Source organism: Crotalus tigris, unplaced genomic scaffold (assembly GCF_016545835.1).
Source record: "Crotalus tigris isolate CLP2741 ecotype Arizona unplaced genomic scaffold, ASM1654583v1 scf7180000020906.486998, whole genome shotgun sequence".
Lineage (NCBI taxonomy): Eukaryota > Metazoa > Chordata > Lepidosauria > Squamata > Viperidae > Crotalus > Crotalus tigris.
The window spans coordinates 115,006-132,500 of NW_024098248.1; the positions used below are offsets into that span (position 1 = coordinate 115,006).

Below are 17,495 nucleotides of genomic sequence, written 5' to 3' on the forward strand. Positions count from 1 at the left end.
TTGTTGGTGCTCCATCAGTGGAGGCTTTTAAGAAGAGACTGGACAACGATTTCTCTGAAATGGTATAGGGCTTCCTGGTTGAGCAGGGGGTTGGACTAGAAGACCACCAAGGTCCCTTCCAACTCTGTTATTCTGTTCTGTTTCTTGCGCTAAGCGCGAATTTCACTCGTTCCCTCCTGAGAGTATCAACCCAGCCAGCTCATCCGAGCGAAGGATGCTGGGTGTTGTAGTTCATTTACGTCTGGAAGTCTTCGGTGGCTTCTCCTCGCGGGAAAGTCCCCGGACTTCAACTCCCGTCAGTCCTGCAGCTGCTCTGTTTCCCCAGCTGCGCGGTGCAACCCAGAGCCGCCGTGCGCCCAAAGCGAAACTGGTTGGGCGCGGGCCATCTCTCCGCCTGTCGCCGTCGGAGGTGTTGCGAAAGCGGCCCCGTCTGAACAAGGAGCCCAGGCAAGACCCAGCCGCGGCCGGCCATGGCGGGAGAGGCGGTGACCAGACGCATCGGGGACGAAACGGAGAAGTCGGAATGCGCAGCGTTGCCAATGGTAGCGCTGAATCACTCGGTGCGGCGCCGGCTGGCGCTCTTCCTCAACCCGCGCGCCCCGGTGGCGGCCGACTGGACGACGCTGGCGGAGGAGCTGGGCTATGAATACCTGGAGATCAAGCACTTCGAGGCCCAGCCGAACCCCACCGGCCGCCTGCTGGACGACTGGCAGGCGCGGAGCCCCGGCGGGGCAACGGTGGGCCGCCTCCTGAATCTGCTGCGCGTCCTGGGTCGCCAAGACATCCTCACCGACCTGGGACCCAGCATTGGTGAGCGCCCGGCCCGATAGGAACGGGGAAGGTAGCTGTCCGAGCGACGGGGCGAGGGCGCGCCGTTGAAGCGGGTCGCTGCGCTGTAGCCGGCCAGCGCAGCAGTCATCCTGCAATGAGCGCTCCCGGTTGCAGCTCCTTGCATTGGCAGGCTCCCATCTCAGCTCCGAAGGGGCGACAACTGTGGTTTGCTCTGTTTTGCAAAACTCTTGTGCATTAGTTCCTGCTTGTATTCTATTTTAGGATCCTGGTTTCCTGCCTGAGCAGGGGGTTGGACTAGATGACCTCCAAGGTCCCTTCCAACTTTACTATTATTATTATCCATGAAGGCAAGTGAGGTTGGGGAAAGTGCCCCCTGTTGAATACCTGCCTGTCCGACAGAAGTGGGGTGGGTGGGTGGAGGTGGGGGGTGGAGAAGAACTTAAGTGCTACCTAAAGCTGTCTTCCCATCTGATTGGAAGCAATTTCTACAAAAGCCAAAAGACTTCCTTGTGAGTGTGTTTCATTGCCATTTCCTGCTTACCCATCCCCCACCACATCCTGTTTGATTGCTGTAGTCGTCTCACAGTAAACATCTCCAGTCAATCAGTTTTCCCAACTAATGCAAGTTATTAAAACTGTCATGAGCAACTGGTATGTTTCTGGTGTCCAGGTTTAAGTGCCATGTTCCCCTGATCTGGGTTTTTTCCAGATATGCGAGAGTTTCAACTGCCAAAATTCTTAGCCATGGGTAGGCCAGTGGGAGCATTCTGGAAGTCCACACACCTCCAGAGAGCTTCCGAAATAGGGAAGACTGGTTTAATGGTTATGAAGAGGCATAGGAAAACATAACACTCCAGTCCTGATGGTTGACTTCAATGGGAAAAGACAGTTGTTCTTTTTAGGGTTGTTTCAGTTTTTACATCCCTGTCCTGGACTGCTGAAAACTGTCATTTTAAGATAGAAATGATCTCTTTAAAACACAAATAGTCCTCGACTTACAAGAGTTTGAAGTTACAGTGGCACTGGAAAAAAAAGTGCCTTATGACCATTTTTCATACCTAACAACCGCCTCAGCATCCCCATGGTCACATGATCAAAATTCAGATTCTTGGCCACTGACTCATATTTATAACGGTCGCAGCATCCTGGGGTCAGGATGCTGCGACCTGACAAGCAAAGTCAGTGGGGAAGCCAGGTTAGCTTCACAACAGTGTGACTAGCTTAACACCTGCAGTGATTCATTGTACAAATGTGGCAAGAAAAGTCAAAACATGAGGCAAAACTCACTTAACAAATTTCTCGCTTAGCAACATCAGTTTTGGGCTCAATTGTCGTCACAAGTCGAGGACCACCTGTAATATCAATTAAAACACCCGGGGAAAAGATGTCAGTCTTCCTTTTTTTCTTCTCATTTGTGATATGGCCTCACTTGTGTAGAGATGGGGAGGGAGACATGATGTCATCTGATGGCCTGGTCTACCTCAGCGTCCCCCAAAATGGTTAATATTAACCACTCAAAGGTTGATAGCACTATCTAGAAGACTGATAAATGCATGGGTGTCAATAGGGAGCTGATAAATTATTGATTGCGGTCAAATAATGTTTTTGGTCTCTGTAAAAATAATAATAAAGTTGGAGGGTACCTTGGAGGTCATCGAGTCCAACCCCCTGCTCAGGCAGGAAACCCTATACCATTTCGGACAAATGGCTGTCCAGTCTCTTCTTAAAAACTTCCAGTGTTGGAGCATTCACCATTTCTGGAGGCAGGTTGTTCCACTGGTTAATTGTTCTAACTGTCAGGAAGTTTCTCCTTAGTTCTAGGTTGCTTCTCTCCTTGACTAGTTTCCATCCGTTGCTTCTTGTCCTGTCTTCAGGTGCTTTGGGGAATAGCTTGACTCCCTCTTCTTTGTGGCAGCCTCTGAGGTATTGGAATACTGCTATCATGTCCCCCCTCGTCCTTCTCTTTGTTAAACTAGACATACCCAATTTTAGCAACCGTTCCTTATATGTTTTAGCCTCCAGTCCTCTGATCATCTTTGTTGCTCTTCTCTGTACTCTTTCTAGAGTCTCAGCATCTTTTTACATCATGGTGACCAAAACTGGATGCAGTATTCCAAATGTGGCCTTACCAAGGCATTGTAAAGTGGTATTAACACTTCACGTGATCTTGATTCTATCCCTCTTTTAATGCAGCCTAGCACTGTGTTGGCCTTTTTGGCAGCTGCAGCACACTGCTGGCTCACATTTAAGTGATTGTCCACTAGGACTCCGAGGTCCCTCTCACAGTTGCTACTATTGAGCAAGGTACCCCCTATACTATACCTGTGCATTTGGGTTTTCTTCCCTAAATGTAGATGCATGTCAGTCCTTATTCCTGAAGCTGAGGTAAATGTTACTGCCAACACACCCATAGTTGGATAGCCAGTTACCAGGAAAAATGGTCTTCTTTTACAGACAGTCCTTGACTTGCTATCAACCCTTCAAAGTTACAATGGCACTGAAAAAAGTGACCTGTGACCGATCCTCACGCTTAAAATTGTTTGTAGCATCCCCATGATCACATGATCAAAATTCAGGCACGTTGGCAACTGATATGTAATTATGACAGTTATACTGTCCTGGAGATCATGTGATCTCCCTTAGTAATGTTCCCAGCTGGCTTCTGACAAAGTCAATGGAGGAAGGCAGATATGCTTAACGGCCTTGTGATTCACTTAACAACTGTTGCAAATGTTGTAAAATCGGGTCTGAAGTCACTTAACATCCACCTTAACGATAGAAATTCTGGTCTGAACAGGGATGTAAGAATCTCAGTGGTGGTTGTAAGTTGAGGACTAGCTGTATTGTGGTTGGTTGCACAATCAGCCAGATGTTTAGATTAGATTTGTCATTGTTATCCATCCCATTGAGTTTAAGATAGGATAGGACCTAAGATAGACAGATATTATAAGGTGGTCTTTTTAATCTATCTTATCTATCTATCTATTTCTATCTATCTATCATCTATCTATATCTATCTCTATTATCTATCTCTATCTATCTTTATATATCTATATCTATCCTTCTATATCTATCTAGCTCTATTATCTATATCTATATCTATCTTTATATATCTATATCCAGGGCTTTTTTTTCTCATAGAATGCCCAGAACGGAGTTCCGGCACCTTTTTTGGATGTAACCTTTTGGATGGGTAGGCAAGGCGGGTTGTATGACGTGTGTGAGTTCCGGCACCTTTTTTTTTTTTTTTTAGAAAAAAAGCATTGTCTATATTTATTTATTATCTATCTATATCTATTATCTATATCTCTATTATCTATCTACCTATCTATATCTATCTACTGTATATATTATCTCTATCTATCTATCTATCATCTATGCCACCCCTCTTGTCACTGAGTAACTCGGAATAGTTTATAACACCATAAGTGTTTTAAGTGTTAAAGGGATCACTAGGATATAATAAAACAGCACTTTTCAATTGACTAATAGTGATTTTGTCAATGCCAATGGTGTTAGAGCAGTGTTCCAGGTGTTTTGGGTCACCATTACAGGTAATCCTCAACTTATGACCACAACTGAGCCCAAAATTTATGTTGCTAAGTGAAATATTTGTTAAGTGAATTTTGCCCCATGTTACGATCTTTCTTGCCGCAGTTATTAAGTGAATCACTGTAGCTGTTAAGTTAGCAACATGGGTTGTTAAGTGAATCTGGCTTTTCCATTAGCTTGTCAGAAAATTGCAAAAGGGAATCCCTTGACCCTGGGACACTGCAACTGTCAGAAAAATGAGTCCGTTGCCAAGCATCCAAATTTTGATCACATGACTACGGGGATGCTGCAACGGTCATGTTCTGGCCCATATAGCTCTATGGCCCATATAGCTCTATGGCCCAGCTCTATGTTGGAAGGTCTGGCAGTTATTGGGTTAAATGTTAGGTATGTGGATGGGTCAGTGGGAGGAGTTCCAAAGGTCTTTGGGAGACTTCCTGGACACAAGCCACATGGGAATCTCTTTGTCTGTAAGAAGCATGGGCCATGGAAGGTCTCCCTATAAGCATAAAGATGGTGTGAAGAGCAATAACATTTTCTTACCTAAGGAAAGGATCTGAAAGATGAACAAACATGTATTTCCAGCAACAACAATCACAACGTGAATGCAAGTAATCTTTCTCATTAAAATATATTTTGTTTATTATAAGATCGTTTCTTTTGAGTTAACTATCTGACAGGATTTAAAAGAGATCACTTTAAGTTTGTGTCAGAATAGGTCATAAGTGGAAAAAACAATCATAAATCACTCTTTTCAGTTCCATTGTAACTTTCAACAGTCACTAAATGAACTGTTGTAAATCGAGGACTACCTGCATTGTTGTTGTTATATAGACAACTATATACCATCACAGCTGCCAATTGTATTATTATTCATAGGATTATTCATTCAATTATTTATTGAATGAATAATCTGATTCTTCCTGTTGCTTCTTCTGGACATATTTCTTACAGTCCTCCTCTGCAAATGGAAGAAAGAATTATTAAACAACTTATTAATTAAATTATTTAAATTATTTATATGCTTGGGACAATCTGAAATTGCATGAAGGGTCGAAATGAAGAGATTGGGGATCCCTGATTTAGACCAAGGGTCCCCAACCTTTGGGGCTTGGAGGCCCTGCTTGGGGGGGGGGAACTAGGTTGCGCGAGCAACAGACTGACACACATGCGTACTCACATGCATGCAGCTTTTGAGCCAGTGGTGGGTCAGCATGCACATGCGCAAATGCCTCCCAGCCTGCTGCTTGCACAAGTTGAGTTACACGCACGCGCACTCCGGCCAGCCACTTGCGTGGTTGATTCCGGTCGTGGGCTGCAATCCAGGATTGGGGACCCCTGACTTAGAGGATGCCACGGGAGCTTGTCCCTGTTAACTCTTCTTCATCCCCTCTCATCTCCCCGAATTTATGGATGGTTTCAGTCTTGGTTTCTGAAAGTTGTTTATTTCTTCTATTTGCAGAGGAGGACTGTAAGAAATATCTCCAGAAGAAGCAACAGGAAGAATCAGAGCGACCGGTTCAAGTCCCAGCAGTGGACAGTAGCTTTCCGAGGGCAACTGAAATGCAGGGCATCACCACTCAGGATGACCCCCTTGGTAAATGGGCCGTCAGATCTTTATATAATTTTAATACATGTATGGTCATTTAGTGACTGTTCAAAGTTACAACAGCATTGAAAAAAGTGACACAACTGCTTTTCACATGACTGTTGCAACATCACGTGATCAAAATTCAGACACTTGGTAACTGGCTCATATTTATGATCGTTGTTTTGTCCTGTGATCACGTGATCCCCTTTTGCAACCTTCTGTAAGCAAAGTCAATAGGGAGGTGAGATTCACTTATCAACCGTGTTCTTAACTTAGCACCTACAGTGATTCACTCACAAGAAAGGTCGTGAAAATGGGGCAAAATTCACTTAACAAATGTCTCACTTAGCAACAGAAATTTTGAGCTCATTTGTGGTCATAAGGCGAGGACTTCCTGTATTGCAATTTTTTTTAAATAATTGCTCTTTTTTAAAAATAAGCGTTGCCTTTTCTCTTCTGTCTGATTTTACGATGGACTGACCAGAGATAATTTGGACTAGGGTAGTCCCTAAATTAAATAGGTGAGCTCTTTTATAGCAGGCATCTGGTGGGGATTGGAGAAAGGGGCAGCTTTGGGACCTATTCAGCTGGTCCTAAGGAGGGGAAAGTACACAGTCCTACCTCCAAGTTCCATAGGAATGAGAGACATTTCTCAGAACTATCTACATTTGCAAGCCAGGTAGAAATTCAACAGGAAAAGCTTCAATAGGCTAGTTCAGGGGTAGGCCACCTTGGCTCTTTTATGACTCGTGGACTTCAACTCCCAGAATTCCTGAGCCAGCCATGCTGAGGGGAAAGGGAGACTTTCCAAGCAGAGCCATGCTGGCTCAGGAATTCTGGGAGTTGAAGTCCACGAGTCATAAAAGAGCCAAGGTTGCCTACCCCTTGGCTAGTTCATTACAGGTAGTTCTTGACTTACAACCACAACAGAGATCAGAATGTCTGTCGTTAAGTAATGAGCTGTGCCCTATTTTACAATCTTTTTTCCATGGTTGTTAAGCGAATCACTGCAGTTGTTAAGTAAATCGTGTGGTTCTTAAGTTAATCTGGCTTCCCCCATTGACTTTGCTTGTCGGAAGCTGGATGGGAAGGTCGCAAATGGTGGTCACGTGACCCTAGGGTGCTTGTTGTAAATGCAAGCTGGATACCAAGTTACCACATTTTTAATCACATGACTGCAGGGATGCTGCATCAGTTGCACATGTGAGGACTGGTTAAGTCCCATTATTCATTGCTGTTGTAATTTTGACCCCAGTCACTAAATGAGCAGCTATCAGTTGAGAACTACTTGTACATCATAGCAAACAATAATCATTTGGTATTGGCTTAGTAGGTGCTGAGCCCTGCCGATGATTATGGTCTGTTTGCAAAGTCAATTGTGATTTTTGTATGGTTCATGAAAGACATCCGTCTGTGGTCTATCTATTGTTTGTGCTTGGAGCCATTTATGGTTTATTAATGGTTTGTGCATGAACCAACAATGGTCTGTTTATAATTTGGATATGGAACCAATTATGGCTTGTCTATGGAAACCCAAAACTGTGGCTTAGCATGACAAACAAGCCAATTTATGGCATTTCTCTCCCGAAAACCAGTTTATTTTTTAATTTATATTTCATATCTTAACTCAGAAGGGGGTGCTGCAGTTGAAATTAGATTGCTGTACACCTCCTTGTGGAGGTGTACAAAAGTAAAGGGACAAGCAAGTTTATCTGTGACTTCAGATGTTATTGTTCATTTCATAAAAAAGATGACATCTATTTATTCTGGATTAACTCTGAGGTTTCCTTCCCCATCCCAGGCATGTCAAGCTCACGACATCACGTGATGTTGCGTGATATATCGGGAATTTTTCCCCATTACAGGCAATGGGGTGGGCGCGCTTTCAGCGTGACGCATCTGACCTGCAGGCCAGCAGTTTGACATGCCTGCCCTATCCCCTCAGAATTTGAATGACCAGAGTTGGTTATGGTGTTTTGTATCATTTTTAGAGAGCTGAGGGGAGGCATAGGTAAGCCATGATTATTGTAATCCTGGTTTTGTGAATAAACCATAGTTCATGCAAACTGGATTTGTACCACACTCTTAAGTGTCCAACAAATAGACCACATTCTTTACTTCTTTGCTAGTCTTATATCCTGCCTTTCTTTCAGAAGCTCAAGACTTTGTGCACAATACTCTCCCCTAGTATTCAAAATTCTCTAGTATTCAAAATTCCGCTTGGCAACTGATTCGTATTTATGATGGTCACAGTGTCCCAGAGTCACGTGATCCCCTTTTGCGACCTGATTAAGCAAAATCAATCAGTAAGCCAGATTTAACAACCATGTTACTAACTTGCAGTGATTCACTTAGTCTCTGTGACAAGAAGGGTCGTAAAAGGGGGCAAAACTCACTTAACAGCTGTCTTGCTTAGCAATATAAATTTTGGGCTCATTTCTGGTTGTAAGACGAGGACTACCTCTACATGATTGGCAGGATGACATCTTGCCGCACAAATTGGCGTCTGGGGGGGAGGGGGCTCTGTGGTATCCGAAGCAGAACATCCAGATTCAGTCACAGCTTTGTTCCCTATAGTATTAACCTTGTGAACTCTCAAGCTTCCTCTTTCCACTACGTACTCAAGATGGACAGTGATTAATGTTACTTATATGTAAGGGTGTAGGTCTGCACATATGTTGTATATAGGATGTTTTAAATGTGTGTTATGTATGTGTACACTTTGAGAGGAAGTAACTAAATTTCATTTTTAATGTGTGCCATTGTGCCCACAGGGGGAAAAAAATGACAATAAAGGTTATCTCTCTATCTACAGTAGTGGCCAAAATTGTGGAAACCTTTTGGGAAAAGTGTACGGTAGAAATGCCACCTTTGGTTAAGTTCCCACCCATTTTCCTTCTAATTTCTTTATAACGGTAGCTTTGTTCACTTAATAATACTATTTTACATCGCTTTCTGGGCAACCAGTCAACTCTCTGCACCGTTACTTTAATTTTATTACGTTTTACAAACTCACTAAATGAAATAACACAAAAAAATACCAACCAACTTGACAGCAATCACATAACACACTGACAAATGTCCTTAGCTTCAGTACATGACATCAATAACTGAATCCTACTGTGATCTGATTGGCTCATTGCCAAAACAAGATAACACCTGATTGGCTACAATCAGATGAAGGAAAGCTACCTGATATCAACCTAAACAAGTTGTGCTTCCTTTTTCTGGTTATTTGGCTATAACGTTTCATAGAATACAGTACAGATAATTGAACAAACTTTGTTGCATTACATTCTTGATTAAATTACCTTTCCATTGATATATAATTTTATGGTACTACTCCCCTCCAAACAAGTGGTGCTATTAACCATCAAACCTCAAAAATACACCTTTCCCAAAAGGTTTCCACAATTTTGGCCACTACTGTATCTATCTATGGTGGCTTAAACGAAGCCTGGTGCTCAGTAACGATCTTGTTTGTTTCCTTTCCTTTCTTTCTTCTTTTTTCCTTTTCTAGGGCATACCCCTGAGCTGTTTGATGCCTTCATCTGTTACTGCCAGAACGACATTCCTTTTGTGCAGGAGATGATCCAGGAACTGGAGCAGGCAGAACATAAGCTGAAGCTCTGTGTCTTTGATCGGGATGTCCTGCCGGGCACCTGTGTATGGTCCATCACCAGCGAGTTGATTGAGAGGAGGTTTGTTTAGGAGCACCTCTGAAAAAAAAGCTTAAATTAACCAAAGCGCAGATAGAGGAGGAACTGGAATTAAAACACGGATTGTTTTTCATTTGGGGGGGGGGATGGAGGTGGTAAGACGAGCAGGCTAGCACTTGTCCAATAAGATCTGGGAGAAGAGAACTGCAGCAGTTGTTAGGTGAAAAACCGTGGACATAAATCACTTTTTGAGTGCCGTTGTAAATCTGAACAGTTGCTAAAAGAATGGTAAGTCAAGGACTCTTTTTATTCAGTCAATAGGGCTTATTCAGCTCCTAATTAATAGAAAAGAATATTCTTCCTTGGCTAAGACACACAAGGAATTTGTCTCCAGTGCACCAGCTCTCATTGTACATACAAGCAACAAGTAATAAATCATGGTTATAATCATAAAACATAATCAGCATAAATTATGAGATACAACACCCAGTGACAGTCATAAGATACTAAATAAAAGCAATCAGTAGGAATCATAAGAAAGAAACAGCACAGTGATAGTCATAAAATGCGAAAGGAATAGGAAATAAGGAAAGATGAGAAATATAACAATAATACAGCCCTACCAGGATATTTGATATCCTAGGGCAGTGGTGGCGAACCTATGGCATGGGTGCCAGAGGCGGCACTCAGAGCCCTCTCTGTGGGCACGTGTGCCGTCACTCCAATCCTAGGCCTTCAGCTGGGTTTTATAAAACCTTTTCGCTTTAGGCCTCCGCCACCATGTGCAAAAAAAAGAGAAAAGGTTCAATCAGTCAATTTCAACTTCTGGCGGAAAAAAAAAGTTATTGCAAAGTTAGAATTGATTGATTGAATTTTTTAGTCCCACCCAGGCTGTCGTTACCACTGCAGCCATGCCCACCCAATGGGCCACACCCACCCGGCACTTAACGATGCATGTGGGTTTTGGGTTGCAGTTTGGGCACTCGGTCTCTAAAAGGTTCACCATCACTGTCCTAGGGCAGGGGTCTTCAAACTTGGCCCTTGTGGACTTCAACTCCCAGAATTCTTCAGCCAGCATGCCTGGCTGAGGAATTCTGAGAGTTGAAGTCCACGTCATAAAAGGGCCAAGTTTGAAGTCCACAAGTCATAAAAGGGCCAAGTTTGAAGACTCCTGCCCTAGGGCATAAGACAGTATTGTGGGAATTAGTTGTGTAGCAGAGTGATGGCATGGGGGCAAAAATTCCTTGTGTCTAGTTGTTCTGGTGTGCAGTGTCCTATAGCGTCGTCTTGAGGGAAGAAGTTGAAACACTTTTATGTCCAGGATGTGAGGGGTTTGTAGATATTTCACAGCCCTCTTTCTGACCCTTGTAGTAAACAGATCCTCAATGGAAGGCAGGCTGCCAGCCACTGTGTTTTCTGCAGTCCTAATTGTCCTCTGAAATCTGTCTCTGTCCTGTTTGGTTGCTGTGCCAAACCAGGATGGGGAAAGAAGCTCATCCCCAACGTGTTTTCTGGTTCTGTGTGTAACTAAAGGTGTCGGAGGATGGTGGTGGTCATCTCGGACGATTACCTTCAGAGTGAGGAATGTGACTTCCAAACTAAGTTCGCTCTCAGTCTTTCCCCAGGTAAGACAACGTCAGAGGTCAGTCAGTCAGGCTGTGCCACTTTGCAGACATTCAAGTAGCCCCCGACTTATGAACTACAATTAAGCCCCCAAATTTCCGTTGCTAAGCAAGACCATTGTTAAGTGAGTTTTCTCCACTTTACGACCGTTCTTGTCACAGAGATTAAGTGAATCTTGTTGTTAAGTGAGTCACTGCAGTTATTAAGATAGTAACATGGTTATTCAGTGAATCTGGTTTCCCCTGTTGACTTTGCGTGTCAGAAGGTCACAAAAGGGGATCACACGACCGTTATAAATGCATGCCACTTGCCAAGCATCTGGATGTTGGTCACATGACCATGGGGATGCTGCAACGGTCGTAAGTGTGCAAAGTAGTCATAAGTCGCTTTTTTTCAGTAGTACCTTTGAACAGTGGCTAAACAAATGGCTGTAAGTCGAGGATTACCTGTATTGGACTGCCGTGGGATGAGCAGAGTGGCTCAGAACATCAGTTGAGGAAATGTGGTGGCCATCATGCCTCTTGCTTGGGACCACAGTTCATGTCAGGTTAATTCACTCTCCCGTCTTGGCTTCCTCCTGCAGGTGCCCGTCTCAAACGTCTGATCCCGGTTAAGTGCAAAAACATGAAGAACGAGTTCCCGAGCATCTTAAGATTCATCACGGTCTGTGACTACACTAACCCAGCCACCAAGAAATGGTTCTGGATGCGACTAGCCAAATCTCTGTTGCTTCCATGATCTTGCGCTGAAAGGTTGAAGCCCCACGGCCCCAGAAGATGGGGCCTGCAGGAAGGGTGGAGGTCCCCGTAGCTTTTCCTTGACTTTTCATCCTGAAGACAAAAGAACCAGGGTTTTAATCAAACCTTCCTGAGAACCGTAAGCTTGGTTTAAACCCCACCTTTATAAATCCTTTGGAACATTCCCCTCTCCTCCCCTCGGCCTCATGTTGGCTTAAAAAGAAGGAACAGAATCTAATAACAGATGCAACTGTTCCTGGGATATTAATCTATATTCCGTTTTTTTTATTTTCCCCTGCTTCCTTTTTAATTTTTGGCAGAACAAAGGGACCAAGAAAAACTTGACATAAACACTTTTAAAATCATGGGATGAGAAGCAACAAATATTTTCTCCTAAGAGCACATTGGCTATGGGTTCTTGTGAAGGAAGGACCAAAAGAACATTATTCTGTGCATAAGCATAGGACCTGTTCTAGTTTCTTGTTTCCAAAAATCAGCCCCCCCATTCCACACACCCCCACGCACACAACCTGGTGCTTTAAAAGCTTCTCATCTACCACAGTGCACAGATGTGCCAGCATGTAATCCTGGTGCCTTCTATATGTGACCTCATATTTCACCTAGTGCAGGGGTCTTCAAACTTGGCCCTTTTATGACTTGTGGACTTCAACTCCCAGAATTCCTCAGCTAACGGGCCTGGCACGTTGGCTGAGGAATTCTGGGAGCTAAAGTCCACAAGTCATAAAAGGGCCAAGTTTGAAGACCCCTGACCTAGTGCCATAAGTATGGTTTACTTTAACTGTGATTTCTCAACAAGTCTTAGTGGAATCGTTCACACATAATACCTAGCCATGAAGCCCAGGTGATAGTGATTGAGTTCGCAAGTGATGCTAAACCAATTATGATTTGTTTCATTAAAGTCTTAACGCAGGTATGAATTTTTAGAATAACAAACCTGTGGAACAACTTGCCTCCAGAAGTTATGGATGCTCCAACACTGGAAGTTTTCAAGAAAAAATTGAATATCCATTTGTCTGAAATGGTATAGTTTTTTCCTGCCTGAGCAGGAGGTTGGTCTAGAAGATCTCCAAGGTGCCTTCCAATTCTGTTATTCTGTACCTCTGCTGTTGTGTGGGTAAATCAAAGTTTATGGCTCAGAGTTACTGTATGTACAAATGTAGCCTGTATAAATTTTAAAAGTAGCCAATTCTCTCCCATTTTCAAAGCAGGGGGACAAGATGACCACAGTTTACATATGTGTGTTGAATCCCATAATTTGACTCCCAGCTATTCCTGGAACCCATGGGTCTCCACAAAAGGAGAGTTGCAAATATGACATCATAACATAAATGATGCAAACAATGAGTGTGGGTAATGATGTCGTGATAGGTATAGTGTCACTGTGGCTTCTGCTAACACCAGTGATAGCACGATAGCTGTGGTCCTACTGAAACCATGCTTAGTTGCTGGATCCCTTTAATTTCAGGGGTGATCAAGCTTAATCAAGTTTGGATCCAGCCCATGATATCCAGAGCAGGAGAAAAACATTTTTTTTCATTCATCTCCAACCTCATATTCAAGCCCCATGTCTCTGTCTAGGATTGCTACAGATACATGTGGACTACAGATAGTCCTCAGCTTATGACCACAATTGACCCCCAACATTTCTGTTGCTAAGCAAGAGAGTTGTTAAGCGGGTTTTGCCCCATTTTACAACCTTTCTTGCCACAGTTGTTAAGTGAATCATTGCAGTTTTATGTTAGTAACACGGTTGTTAAGTGAATCTGGCTTCCCCATTGACTTTGCTTGTCAGTAGGTCCCAAAAAGACACTGCAACTGTCATAAATATGAGTCAGTTGCCAAGTGTCTGAGTTTTGATCATGTGACCACGGGGAGCTGCAATGGTTATAAGTGTGAAAAACGATCGTGTCATTTTTTTCAGTGCTATTGTAACTTTGAACAGTCACTAAACAAATGGTTATAAGTCGAGGACTACCTGTTCCTATCTACACCTACTAGGTTGTGAATAATACAGAAGTCCCCCCAATCTTTGGGTGGAGGTGGTAGTTACATTTGAAAATTGAATGTAAAAAATTGATTTTAGTGTGTTTGGCCGCTCTTGGCAAACACAGGTGTGTGTGTGTGTGCTATTTCCCAAGTGCCATTATGATGCACTCATTTAACAGGACAGTATTCGGTGATAGAGACTTGCCTCGGTACAATTAAACTTTCAGTTTTTATCTGTCTCTCCAGGGTTGAGTGCAGGATGGTCAAAAAAGTCAAGATGGCCAGCGTGACATTGTAGTTGAAGCTCTCCCCATTTATAAGTGCACTTAGCACGGTGGCCATTTTGACTTTTTTTCACCACAGCTCGCAAACACCTTAGGGTCCTGAGGTGTCATGCCAGGTTTCAGCCTCAGGATATATGACATTTGGAAACACTATTTTGCATGTATTCTTGGGTAGCATTTAATAGCTTTACTTCAGGGACTAACAACGCTTTTGTATGATTATAGTTAATTCAGATTATTCATTTCTGAGCTGGCACAATCCATTTCTCCTGTTAGCTTTCATAGGATGGTTTTTGTTCAGATATTTTAACCATTTGCCCTCTTGCTCTCCCTTTTAGATTATTCTTTCATAGCACTGCCTGATGTCTTTTCATTCTGAAACTGCACTTAATTCTAGAGCAGAGGTGAGGAATGATGGTCCTTTATGACATGTGGACTTCAACTCCCAGAATTCCTGAGCCACCATGCTTGGCTCAGGACTTCTGGGAGTTGAAGTCCACAAGTCATAAAAGAGCCATCGTTTCTCACCCCTGTTGTGGAGAATCAAAGCCTTTTTTAATATGGGGTTCACAAAATAATGAAAGAAAGAAGAAGTTTCTTATTATTGAGGGTTGTTCTCCCTCACTTCAATTTAATTTGTCATTGGAGTTTATTACATATGTGTAAATGAATTCAATTCTCATTTTTTTTTTTTTGAGTTTTGGGGGTTTTGCCAGAGAGGAGGGGAAAATGGAGATTTAATCTGATTCAAATGAAGGCAGATGTAATCAAGCTGTCCGCACTTCCTGAATCGCAGTAAGATTCAAAACAGAGAAATTGTACTTTGAAATTAGCACTTTCTGAAAGAAACTGAGCAAAAAATATTTATATTGCTGGAGTTACCAAAAAAAGATATTAACAACAGACTATTTATGTTACAGTCACTTAAAATGCATACAGTTTTTAATGTTGATTTTAAACAGTGTGCAGGGATGCTGCAAAGGAGAATTTAAAATTAATGTTAGACTGGGTGAATGAGAAACTGATTATTTGGGGATGTGTTTCTCCTTTTACAAATAAATTCAAGGATGGTCATAAACAATGTGCCAATGCAGGGTAATAATTAACCCGGGTGTACTGAAAATCTGGATTTATTTATGTTTGGCTTAGTGTATGTTGGACACAAATTTCTATATTTTACTGTGTTGTTGAAACCAATACTGCTGCATAGGTAGTCCTTAACTTATAACCACAATTGGGATCAGAATTTCCATCTACTAACTAAAGTGGCTATTAAGTAAATTGGACTTGATTTTATTATCTTTTTTGCCACATTTTTAAGCAAATCACCGCACTTATTAAGTGAAGTAAATTCAATTTCCCTCATTTATTTTGCTTGTTAGTGGAGCAACTTGCTTCCAGAAGTTGTGGATGCTCCATCACTGGAGATTTATAAGAAGAGATTGGACAACCATCTGTTAGAAATGTTATAGGGCTCCCTGTCTGAGCAGGGGGTTGGACTAGAAGACCTCTAAGGTCCCTTCCAACTCTTTTTTTCTGTTAACTTCATAGAACGCCAACTAACTGTACTTCATACTAATGCCCATCCATCATCAAAAAAAATCCATTTGCAGATGGAAAGATCCTGTTGTTTTATTTCCTTATAGATCTGAATCAAGCTCAAAACTGCATTTATCAACTGTTCTGTGTATTTTCAATGTTACTATTTTCAATTTTCTGCTGATTTTTTAAAACGGTCTTTTTAGGCTGTTGAATAAGATTCTGAACATATTTGGGATAGCAAAGTCTTTTTAATAATTACATTTATGCACTGATTACCCTGGCGTGTTGTTGAGTCTAATTATTGAGCCAAGCTTACTCTATTATCCACAAGCAGATATAAAAGTTCCCATCTGTGTTTCCCCGTGAACGAAGGATCACACCCCGCCCTGATAGCTAACAGCCCACATATAAAAGAAATACTTACTTCCTCAATTTCTTCCACAAATTGATTAGTCATTCATTTTATATGATTGACCTTGACCTGCCTTTTCTTTTCAGCCAAGCTTTAAACTCTTAATTTTATGGAGCTCCCGTTTTTTTTGCAACAATATGGAAGCGTTTACCCTCTGTTTCTTTCAGGATGTTTCTCAACTTACCTTGTCCCTTTTCTGCATCTGATTTCCCCTGTCTTCTCTTTTATTGGCAATGCTCTTGTGTTTTCTGTCCACATTGCAGCTAAGGCTCGACTTAATGACCATTTAGTGACTGTTCAAAGTTAGAACAACCCTGAAAAAGTTGGAGGATCATTTTTCATACTTAAAACCATTGCTGCATCCCCATAGTCACGTGACAAAATTTAGGTACTTGGAAACTGGCATGTACTTACCTTTTGTGACAACCAAAGCCAGATTGGACTAGATGACCTCCAAGGTCCCTTCCAACCTTACTACTACTAGATTCATTTAACATCTGTGATGCTAATTTAATAACTGCAGTGATTCACTTAACAACTGTGGCAAGAAACGGGGCAGAATTCACTTAAACAACTGCCTTGCTTAGCAGTGGAAATTTTAGGCTCAATTGTGGCCATAAGTCGAGAACTACCTGTATTTCTCACCTTTCATCAATTTTCTGGCCTTCTACTCAGCAAAGTGTCCCCTGAGTCCCTAATCTCCTACCTGTCCCCCCACCCCCGTTTTTTCCTATACAGAAAAATAGTAATATTTTTAACAATAGTGGTTATCCCAAATATGTTTTTTCAGGAGGCAGCTGGACTTTCTTGTTTTTCTTTGAAGATGTTTCACTTCTCATTCAAGAAGCTTTTCAGCTCTGATTGGATGATGGGGAATGGAAAGATTTATACTCCTTGAAGAGAGCTGGTCATTTGCATCCTTTTAGAGAGTTGCTAGTACTACTTGGAGGCTAATCTGTGTCTTCAGAGTCACCTAAGTCAGTGGTTCTCAACCTATGGGTCGGGACCTCATTTGGGGTCAAACGACCATTTCACAGGGGTCGCCAAACAACTCAGTCCGCCATTTTTTTCCCCTTTTCCTTAGCTGTGCTACTCCCTTTTATTCTATTGGCTTTTGAAAGCCAATAGAATAGACTCTCTTGAATAGAGTCTAATTCTATTGGCTTTCAAAAGCCAATAGGAATTGTCCAGGCTGTCTCTGCCCTGCTGAGCCCGCCAAAAGTCCCATTCTGCAAACGGTGCTGCACCAGTTGAGTAGTCCTCGACTTACAACCGGTTGAGTAGTCCTCGACTTAC

At 42.4% G+C, this 17,495-nt stretch overlaps 1 protein-coding gene and 2 long non-coding RNA genes across 4 annotated transcripts; 2 read left to right on the forward strand and 1 right to left on the reverse strand.

Annotated features, from left to right (window-relative positions):
- The first annotated feature begins 300 nt into the window (after nucleotides 1-300).
- On the forward strand, nucleotides 301-12,674 carry MYD88 (MYD88 innate immune signal transduction adaptor). Of its 2 annotated transcripts, XM_039368708.1 has the most exons (5): nucleotides 315-810; nucleotides 5,807-5,941; nucleotides 9,456-9,636; nucleotides 11,128-11,219; nucleotides 11,801-12,672. In XM_039368708.1, the coding sequence occupies exons 1-5, from the start codon at nucleotides 471-473 to the stop codon at nucleotides 11,953-11,955; spliced, it is 903 nt and encodes a 300-aa protein (XP_039224642.1). In that variant the 5' UTR covers nucleotides 315-470; the 3' UTR covers nucleotides 11,956-12,672. The 2 variants fall into 2 exon arrangements, with proteins under 2 accessions (XP_039224643.1, XP_039224642.1); XM_039368709.1 differs by lacking the exon at nucleotides 5,807-5,941 and having other exon boundaries at nucleotides 301-810; nucleotides 11,801-12,674.
- LOC120319634 lies at nucleotides 12,142-13,699 on the reverse strand. Its single transcript, XR_005559801.1, has 2 exons — nucleotides 12,719-13,699; nucleotides 12,142-12,574 (listed from the first exon to the last, which is right to left on the reverse strand). It is a non-coding gene; the product is annotated as an uncharacterized LOC120319634 (long non-coding RNA).
- Nucleotides 13,700-13,829: 130 nt separating this feature from the next.
- LOC120319635 lies at nucleotides 13,830-16,067 on the forward strand. Its single transcript, XR_005559802.1, has 2 exons — nucleotides 13,830-14,649; nucleotides 14,735-16,067. It is a non-coding gene; the product is annotated as an uncharacterized LOC120319635 (long non-coding RNA).
- Nucleotides 16,068-17,495: the final 1,428 nt, after the last annotated feature.

Coding starts and splice junctions, on each gene's coding strand:
- MYD88 (XM_039368708.1), top strand. CDS start 471: ATGGCGGGAGAGGCGGTGACCAGACGCATCGGGGACGAAACGGAGAAG. Junction 811..5,806: donor CGACCTGGGACCCAGCATTG/GTGAGCGCCCGG, acceptor TTCTATTTGCAG/AGGAGGACTGTAAGAAATAT. Junction 11,220..11,800: donor CGCTCTCAGTCTTTCCCCAG/GTAAGACAACGT, acceptor TTCCTCCTGCAG/GTGCCCGTCTCAAACGTCTG.